The sequence below is a fragment of the Crassostrea angulata genome, chromosome 10 (assembly GCF_025612915.1).
Source record: "Crassostrea angulata isolate pt1a10 chromosome 10, ASM2561291v2, whole genome shotgun sequence".
Lineage (NCBI taxonomy): Eukaryota > Metazoa > Mollusca > Bivalvia > Ostreida > Ostreidae > Magallana > Magallana angulata.
Genome location: NC_069120.1, coordinates 24064412 through 24075047, shown reverse-complemented (window position 1 = coordinate 24075047; position 10636 = coordinate 24064412). Strand labels below are relative to the sequence as shown.

At 33.8% G+C, this 10636-nt stretch overlaps 1 protein-coding gene across 1 annotated transcript; it reads left to right on the top strand.

The window, feature by feature from the left end:
- The first annotated feature begins 319 nt into the window (after nt 1-319).
- Nucleotides 320-9746, top strand: LOC128167996 (spindle and centriole-associated protein 1-like). Its single transcript, XM_052834032.1, has 18 exons — nt 320-377; nt 1108-1207; nt 1333-1380; nt 1517-1589; nt 1694-1776; nt 1903-1974; nt 2127-2182; nt 2544-2653; nt 2891-3085; nt 3540-3706; nt 4120-4269; nt 4670-4762; nt 5109-5201; nt 5402-5510; nt 6077-6229; nt 6600-7282; nt 7541-7630; nt 9443-9746. Exons 2-18 carry the CDS (start codon nt 1124-1126, stop codon nt 9533-9535), a joined length of 2352 nt encoding a protein of 783 aa, XP_052689992.1. The 5' UTR covers nt 320-377; nt 1108-1123; the 3' UTR covers nt 9536-9746.
- The last annotated feature ends 890 nt before the right edge of the window (nt 9747-10636 follow it).

Below are 10636 nucleotides of genomic sequence, written 5' to 3'. Positions count from 1 at the left end.
GTCTTTTACTCAAAGTATACTAATATTTATCGATAGCTTATGCCTTTATAATCAGCACAAACGTTTGCGCACAACAAAGCGCAGAGCGCATGTGTCTAATATGCGAAAAAGGATATAAAAAAAAAGATGTGATATTTTCGAGATGCTTTTCACTGAATTGTCAATATATAGCAATAAATATCCTTAAATAGTTATTTTTAAAATTCTACATCTATAGAAATGTACTTATTGGTTAATTGTAAAAACGAGAGCAGTGAAAGGTTTGACGACCCCCACTTATATATTATATTTGCGGTCATTAGCGTTTTCGTTTTGTTAACTTACCTCCCTTTGAAAACTTTATGGCGTCCGTAGAAGCGGGGTGTTTAATTTGAAAAGTACGTATATGTCGATTGAATTTCTACTGATATAATTTGATTTTGACATTGATTAATAGTATCAACCAAAATTATAAGTTTAAACATTAACGTATTGCTAGAAATTTTATTACAATCCTATTTCGGATATTCCCGAACCTACCAAAAATTCTTGTAACGTTAGACCTGTTTTGACTTGTTTCTGCAGCATCAGTTTTGATTAATTAAAATGAAAAAGTTTTAAAATATTTCTTGTAATAGATATCTTGTTAATATCACGAAAATCACGGAGAACTGACACAACCTGAGCCAAAAAATGGTATGTTGTTTTATACCACCCCCCTTTTAGGGGGGGGGGGACAGATTGTGTCAAACTGTTGGAAAATTGAAGCATTGAACAAGTTGAGTTTTTTATATGCTCCAAAATAGTATTGATTTGAAACGTTTAATTTTTGTTGAATCAAAAATATAATGAGATATTGCTCAGTTTGATATTTGGACCGATGCTCTCTTGGTGAAGGCATCTGTCCACTTGATATCCAGCTGAGTAAAATCTTGGTCAAGATTAGATACTGCAACTCTACTTAATTACAATAGATATTGGTACATGTATATATTTTAAGAAGAGTCCAGCATTGCAAAGCTAAATTGCTCTGATTTAATTTAAAAGCTATTAAAACATAAAACTCATAATGCATGAATTTTACCCTTTTATTTACCAACAGTATCAGGTATTTTGTTTTATTCTCAGAAAACATCCTGTGAAAATGTCTTTTGTGAGAGTTAGAAGATCAAACTCTGCTGGGATACCAAGGAAACAGAAGACTCACAGAAAGAAACCTGCCTGGGATGTAAGTGAAACATATACATTATATAACATTTACAAAGATTTTTGCAAATTTGAAAATTGTTTGTGTAAAAAAAATTCATTATATGCCTTTCATTTTATTTTAATTTCATAATCTGTTATATTTAGGACACAATTCAAGATTTAACAACACTAAAGGCCACTGCAGAAGAAATTGTAAGTTTCTTTATGTCTTTACAATGTAATATTACTAGTATATAAAAATTCAACTGGTAAAATATGATATTCAGAGAAATTTTCTTAACTCCAGTGTAATAAGTGAAATCAGAGAAATTCTGTTTTAATTTTTTAGGAGCAAAGAAAAGCTGCGCACAGGTCCAAAAATGCGCTGGCTGCTAGACTTGAAAAAATCTCTAAAGAGAAAGGTGTGTACTGGTATATATAAATCATACACATGCCAGGTGAAGCAAAACAAAATCTATTTGAAATGCCTTTCTGAAATTTATTTGAATTCTGCGTAAAATTTCAGCTAAGAAACAAGACTTGAGTATTTCCAATGCAGAGGCAAGACAACTAGCAGTAATGAAGGAGGTCCTGTATGACCAACAACAGGTAATGGGAGAATATGAAATTTCTTAAAAATATTGTTTGGCATCTCTTTATTATTTCAAGCTCTTATATGCAGTTCCTGGAACATTTACTTTCCAAAATATACACAGTCTGCATGTTCTTTTGCAGCTGCATGATGTCTTATCCAAATCAGACAGAATGATGGCAGTTGTAAAGGACCTTTTTGGAGATGATCCAAGGGTAAAAAATATATGGAAGCTTAATAGAATATTAATTCTGCAGAACCAGTCATACCTGTATTTTATTATAGTTTAATCAAGTCATTGTAGCTGGACATATTTTTAAGATCTTTGCTCTTAATATGTTACACATTATATTGCTTCTATTTGCAGAGGTTTACAGGTTTTCCAAATGTAACATCTGCTCCTAATGCTGAAAACAATGGCAGGTAATTGAACAATTTTATATTTTTTGGGGGGGGGAAAAGGGCCAAGATTTTGCATCTTTTCAAATCCTCCAGGTTGATATATGATTTGAACAAAGATGTGTTTAATAAAGAGGCTATAATGTAAAACTGTTTTTTTTAATAAATGTAAATTGTATTGTTAGTATTATTCATCTCAATTATAAAATGCACTTATTTAAACTAGGCAATGAATTTCAGTTGTAACTGTGATGATTTTTTCTTTTTGTGATTTTCCCACTGAATTATCAAATGAATTTGTTTATGAATATCTATCTAAAGATACATGTAAATGATTTCAAGAAGTCACTTACATGTGTCAATGCTTCCACTTTTGTCTCATAAGGTCAAAGTCGATTGTGGCCAACCTTCCTGATGTGAAGACACGGATGGAAACATTAAGTGAATCTACGATGGACCAGTCTGCGCTGAATGACCTACCGGAAACAGACAGTGGTATGGTGTCTTTATAGTGCACCAAAAAAATTTCAAAGACTTTTTTCAAGAATATGTGCAAAAGTATTGAAGATTAAATCAAATCAAAGCCATTTATATGAAAGGATCTTAAAAGCAAAAATTTTAGAATAAATTTGAATTTCTTTATTTGTTCTTGATTATAACATCAATTACAGTAACTTTGATTAGTCTTTATTTTTGCTTTGCTTTGAATTGTAATTTCGGTTGTTATCCCAGACTCAGAGGAAGAAATGGAGCCCATCATGTATCAACCTAAGATAGACCTGAACAGATTTCAGAGGTTTCTGGAGGCAGAGGAGAAGAACAATACGCTGAGTACCATTAGTGGGCAGGCCCACCTCAGCCACATGGACCAGGGACCCATCCAGAGCACCAGGATACAGGACACCCAAAGTCTACAGACAACACGAGGTGAGGACAGTAGATAATGATAGAGACACTTCTATATGCATGCTATTCATGTACTAATAGCTATGAAAAACATGAAGAAAAAAATAGTGGACTAAGGTACATGTACATGTACAGTATGTTATGAGCCTTGGGTTTGTCAGCTTATCTCTCTGTTGTTAGTTTCCAAAACCGTTTTCAATTACTTTTTTCACAAGAAAAAGAAATTACATTTTTTTGTGCACCAAAAACACTTTGCATTTTATTCCTAATGTGTTAATTAGAAATAAACTTCTTAGAATTGTTCTCTACCAAAGTTGTCCACTTATTTTTATCTCTTAAATATAGTAGAGGGGTATTTAGATACCAAAGAAACTTTTTGTCCTGTGACTACTGGTATTCTTAATCAAAGGACTTAAAAGGCACAACAAAAAGAAAGGTATCATAAGCTGTAATGAATATTAATTTTGTTTTTTAGATGATGCATGCACCACTCCACCTAAAAAGCACAACAAGTCCATAGAAATGCTAAGAAGTCCCAAATCTGCCATGAATGATACCCAAAAGATAAAGAAAACAAAGAGGAGAGTGGAGCCAGACACAACTCAACATAATTCTACATTCAACTTAAATGAGCTAAAAAAGGTACAAGATTAATTCAAAATTTGATTGTGATGTGATGGATACTCATATTAATCCCAAATTTAGTACAAGTACAATGTTGACACTCCCTAGTACATTGTACTGGATAATACATTTCATACATGGTTGTTTCAAATCTAAACATGGGATAATGCACAGTACATGTATTTGGACATAAAAATATGAATATTTAATTTTTCAGACACTGCTTCATTATGTAAACATAGCCGCTGCATCATATTGAAATGGGGATTAAAACACAATTGAGTTATTCCCCTTTTTCAATCTTTCAATAAAAAATATTACCAACCATTGCATCATATTTTGGACCTAGAAACTAAATACATATAATAAATTTATTTTGTTTGTACATGTATCTCCAAAATGCCTTACCATTTGTTCACATGAATTTTCAGGTTCTTGTGCAGCTGGAGAATGAGATAGGAGACCTTGAGACACAGACAGGTCGACGTCCGCGGGCAGAACAGCCCCGACAGGAAAGCTTCTCGGGCTACACCATGTCCCTGGTGGACTCGGTTACTAAGCTCAGCAGATACCTCAAAGATGTATGTGGACAATGAGTTTAGTTTTTTTGGCTAGAGCTCAGAAATACTGTGGGTCATTTATATTCATTGGATTTGAATGGTTTTAAATGTAATTACAGAAGTTCACAGGGTTATGATTTTGTGAATAAAAGATGTTCTTGATTAATCACTAATGCGAGCCTAAAGAACTTTTCAATTTTCATTGGGACATAGATTATCAAGTAAAGTGGGTACCCACAAGATGACTTTTGATCCCCCATGAAAAATAAAAAAGCATGGTTATTCCACAGTAATATTAATTGAGTGTTAATTAATGATATATTTTATTCTGCTGGTTCATTCTGTTTATGAAAAGGGACAAAGTGAATTAGAAAACTCCTTAGGTAAAATACTGATAATTGTATTATTTTTTTTTTGGAAGTGTGAGATAAGGTTGAAAACTGAGGCTCTGCTCAGAGAACAGCTGACTCAGGATGTGAAGCAGCTGACCTCCCTTATAGATGCTCTCACGTCAGTAAGTCTAATTCATTAAACTTGCTGTAGATTCCTTATTTTACGAGAGTACTTAGTTCTGCGATCCTGCCATTCTGTATCAAAGCACAAGAACAATAAATGCCAAATGCAGAACTTATTCAATAATTCCATATAGTATATAGCTATAAAAATTTAGAATCTGCAAGTTGGGCTTAACAAGATTTTAAGCAGATATAAATTCCTTGCATTTAATTTGAAATCATTGTATAACTGTTTTTTTCCTTGCTAAAAACTGTTCAGACAATAACATTAAATATATGAAAACTTACTGTAATATGAATAAACTGAAGACAATTTTAAATATTATTTGCCTCTTTGTTTGTTAGGACATAATTCAGACTCAAGAGGAATACAATACATTGAAGTATGAGTACAGAAAATACAGGGAGGAGACGGGTCAAGAGATCAAGGCTCTAAAGGTCAAAACTCAGTGTATTCTTTTAGTTCCACAGTAATAATTTTTAAATATGATTTCTGGTACCCTATATGTACCTTATACATGTACATGTAGATGCAAAATTTACATGTATGCTAATCTCATAAAAAATAAATTAAAAAAAAAAGGAAATATAAAAACGACTCTGTTATGTATCTAAAAACATTGTTACAACTGTTTTAGGTGTCTTTAATGAATGCTGGTCTGTACATACCAATAGAACCAGAGCCCCCGCAGATGGAAACCACTCCACCGCGGGGAAGAATGCCTGCCCAGAGTTCGTTAGCGCAAGGTAAACAGTACATCATATCCATAAGGAAAATGTTACACATGTATATAGTGATATCTCTGGGTACATGTATGTTAGACATTTATGTTTATACTTTATTTCATTGTTTGGCTTTGAGTACATGTGTCACCAATGGTCAGGGCACCATAAGATAAGGGGAACAAACTCTGTAATTAGAATTTAGCCAAAATTTAATAAGACTTTATATTTCTTAGTCTACCAACAGACTTGTAGACAGTCAATTAGATAAAAAGATAGTATAAAAGAAATTTCAAATATGAGAACTTGCCAAAAGTTTCTGACTGAAAATAAACTGGTATTGACTTACAACTCACTTACAATGTACTTAGTCTTAAGGTGGACTAGTGATCAGTCTTTTGGATATCCAGTACAAAACATAAAGGAATGAGTCAGAGGTGTAATTTAGACTCCATTCTTTTACTACTGGCACTTAGTGTGATAGAGAACAGGAAAAAAATTTGCTGTACATACCAGTACTTGAATTTGCATGTTTTAAAGTATTAATAAAAATACTAGAATGTTTCATGCTACAAATATTTTATCTTTAGGCATGGCTATCCAAAACAATTTGCAAAATAGCCAACAGCCCATGGCTGCTATACCTCAGCATTTAAACCCAACAGACGTGGCTAATCCATCTGCAGTGCTGCTCTCTCCTCCAGTCAGAAAAACTAGGATACAGCAACCAAAACCTGAAACAGGTTAGTTTCACATTATTCAAAAATCATTTGAAATTGTAGGGACTCAATTTTCAAGAATTTTGGGGTTTCTCCTCACCAAAAATTTAACACTACGAACAGATTATGAAACACAGTCTTAATTCCATATATGTTGAAAGTTCACGAAATTAAACTACGGGTACATGTACCGGTACATGTACATCTCAACAAAATTTAGAACTAAACAATCCATGAAAATTGCTCTTCTTAAATTAAAATGATTTCACAGTAATCTAATAGATTTCACAGTAATCTAATATAAACTTTATTTGCATTTTCCCTTTCTTAGATATTTTCATCAAAGTACATGTACCTGAACACGATTTGTTAATTGTTAGTCTAACGTTTTCAGGTCCCCTTCCAATGATGGATTTTGGTCAACATTTGGAGGAGCCTGCTCAATCCGAACAGCCTCCCTATCATGGGAGAAGCTTACAACAGCAGGGTCACCTGGATATTTCCGACTTGGAACACCCTGAGTCTTCCCATGTGCCAGTTCCAGCAAGGAGTAAAGTCATACAGGAAGTGAAGGTATCTTCTGGGAGAGAGGACCACAGACATCCTGTTCAGTCCAATGTTAACATTCGCCAGGACCCAAGGGGCTCGGTTAATACCCAGAGTACCACATCACAGGACAGCAAGTCAAATGGAAATCAGCCTGCCCATGTGAATGTACCCAGACCCACCCCTCTAGTCCAGAGCACTGTCCAACCCCAGCAAAACGGACAGGTGGATCTCACTTTACAAATAGCCCAGCTAAATAAACAACACGAGGAAGCTCAGAAACGTCTACAGGCGCTGCTGGAACAGCAACAATCTCAACAGAAGCAACGCGAGACGGCACCACAACATGGACAGTACAAACTAGCTGTGTCCAACTCTTCGCAGCCTCCATCTTTACAAATGGGTAAAAGTACTGGGACTTCAGGGGGCACGACTCTTCTACAACAGGATCCCAACAGATACCCACCACAACTGATTTCAAATGGAGTCAACCTACCGAAAACTGAGTCTTTGCAACAACCATCTGAACAGGCAAGTTGTCTGCTGTTGTTTTAAAACCTATTGGTACCTGCACAGTTGTATATGTTCATTTATTAAAAAAAAAACGTTCTTCCTTTTATCTTCCATATACTAGTATATGTATTTTGAAGCCTGTTTTTTTTACAAACTGTACATGTATGTTCAAACACAATTTTAGTAAATCATCAAGTTGGAGGAATACTGGACACCAATACTTCAATTCATTTTGTGTTTAGCGTTAATGTACAACAGACTGTTCTGTTCTTTCAGAGAGGACTGCCAGCTTATCCAGTGTCCCCTCCAATATCTCCTATCTCCCAGAGGTCTGACAACTTCACCATCATCCAAGGCATGAACCAGGTATAATAACGGAATGAAATTGTAAATTTACTCATTGCAAAGAAAACAATATACCGGTATTTATGATGTAGGCTCAGTAGGTCACCTGGGTAACTTAGTTGACCTTAGCAATCCTGACTATTGTCACTTGTTAATACATGTATTTTGTTTACCATAATATTAAATTTTTCAGATTGTATAATGCTAATTTTCCCATACACAAAACTAGTACATGTATAGTATGAAAATGCTTCTGGGTAAATTCAAATGGCATTCAACACTTTGTTATTATTTTCCACCCATTGAAGTCAAAATCACTTCCTGTGGAATCATTGATGGTAGCTGGAATCATTGATGGTAGCCAAATTTTTGCTGATTCGTTCTGAATAATTTTAATAAATATTTAAAAAATGCTTGTATATGCGTTTGTGGAGGTGTAAATTTTTGGGCAAGGGTTACCCATGAAAGCCACGTATCTTGGTCCACCACGAATAATGACGATTCCACAGTAAATTTTTATGATACATGTACAGTATATATACAGTACATGTACAACATACGAGACAGGATTGTGATCCTAAATGCACTAAAATATAAATTTAGAGTATATAACTATTGATTTACATCTATAGCATGCCGCACTCCAGGAACACTCCATAATTTCTAATTTTAATATTGATGTACTCTATATTGTATATTGAGTGACTTCCTTTTCTTAATGCTTGCATTTGAGAAGTAGTCGATGGCATTTATTCTTACATATTTAATAGATCAACCAAAGGCTTGTTAAGCAGAGCAGGTGTTAGCGAGTACTCTCCGAAATTTTTGTAGCAGGGTAGGCAATTTTGTCAGTTTGCAAGTGCCTGCTTTACTTGCTGAACAGGCCTCTGGCAGAGTCCATTTAAATCTCATCAGTTCTCAATGGGACAAACTTTTTGTATAGAAATTCAAAGCAGTGATGCCTATCGTGTGAAATTATACTCCTTTTACATAATGTTTTTACCCCTTTTACTCCTAAGCTTTAACAGGCAAGTTTATAAATTTACCAACAACAGGGCAGTGTTTTACAAATGAACTTATAACTGACAACCAGATTTATAATCAATTATTTTTCATTAACTACCATTTAATTAATACCGGTAAAACATTCTAACAGTAATTAATATTGTTGGTAAAAATGGTTTTGTGTACGGTAAATATTGCATTTGAGGGATTGCTCCATGATACTGGAAAGATTTACGACTTGGTTGTAATTTATATTGTAAAACACAGACCTGGAATGTTAGCTTAACTCATTGAGGCTTCGTGCTTCCTTTTATAAAAATGCACAAGTTTTTGGTGACAGCTATAGCCCATGGTTTCTCGTTTGTCTTTTTGTATGTTGGTTAGAAGCTAATGGTATTCAAGAGTTGACAGTGATAACAATTTTCTTGAGTAAAGTTTGTATTAAGCTATTACAAGCTGCACATGATATTACAACCTGCATATGATAAAATAAAAGTATTTTGATATAACATTGTACTAACATGTATACATGAACAAAAATTTTTTTAAAATGGATTATTTCATCAAAATGAGTTACAAATTAGACACCGGTAATACAGTTTATTTGACACTTTTCACTCAAGGAGTGGCCACAATGAACAGAAACCAGTAAACCTGATGCATTATCTTTGAAGTTCAATGTCACAACAAAAAGGCCCATTTTCAATCCTGGAAGGCAATAATGAATTGAAAGAATCAAAATCTTGCAACATGGCCACTTCCATGTTGATTTGTGTAAAATAAATGTTTTATGTATATTGTTAAAGCAGTATACATGATATTTTTTAGAATGCCCGTGTAAACACAGCACCTCCCTATGGGATAACGGTTTCCTTGCCAACAGTGGATTTATCACTAGACAGTAGTCCTTCACCACGATGACGAGTTGATTTGTTGGCGCCTGAACCTCCAATATTCCGAGTAGATAGCTGTTTATCACTGTTTTAAGTGGTTCTTCCGAGGACAAAATGTAATTCATGTATCAATAGGATGACAATAGATTATTTATTAATCAACCACATGTTTAGTACATGTATTTGTACAATATCTGCAACTTGTATAATATAGAGACAATTAAAGATATGGAAGTTATTACTTGTGTTGTTGTGTTTTCTCCCACTTACAAACTGGAACTACATGTACATGCAATTATGATTTGATAACAATTCTATCATTCATTAAAGTTAGTGCAGTGAACCAGTTAAAAAAAATTAAGAGCATTTATCTTTGAACTTTTAAATCCTATTTCAGAAGAGAAAGTTTAACTATCCATTAAGGTACTTCACTACACCAAGACTTACACTTTTTAAGACACTACTTCACAAGATGGCAATTTAAATGTATTGTTAAACTGTTTATATCAATCGATTTAGATGTATATCATCATAGCTCAGTGGTTAAAGTATCAGGCTTGTGAACCGCAGGTCATGAGTTCGAATCCACCTGGGGCTTTTGTTTATGTTTACTGAATGAAATTTTTCAAAATATCATTTTTTAACTAAGGCATTGCACATTTTTTCGCCTGTTTGACATGTATACTTCTTATCCATCATGCTTTCTATCATAATCAAGTAATTTTCTGCTGATTTGAGAAACTTTTCAAGGTGTAGTGAGGCACCTTAAAGAGAATTTTGTGTAGCATTTAAATCCTAATCCTTTTACCCAAGGATGTGTAGAAACTGATATCTTAATCCTTTTAACTCAGGATTTGCAACATCTGAAATCTTAAGGTGGTACATGAACGGCACACCTCAATGTATTTTCTATTGGAATAAACAATAAAATCCAGTATTTTATAATATCTTTCCTAAAATTGTTAATCAAAAGCGTAGTGCAATGGGTTCACTACAACTCTGTAAGTAATAAAGTCGAATCCCGCTGGGGATTTTATAATTTTACCTTTTCAAAATAATTTAAAATATCTTTTGGTCAGAAACTGTAAAATTTAAAAATTCAAAACCAGTGAAAGTATTTTGATTATAA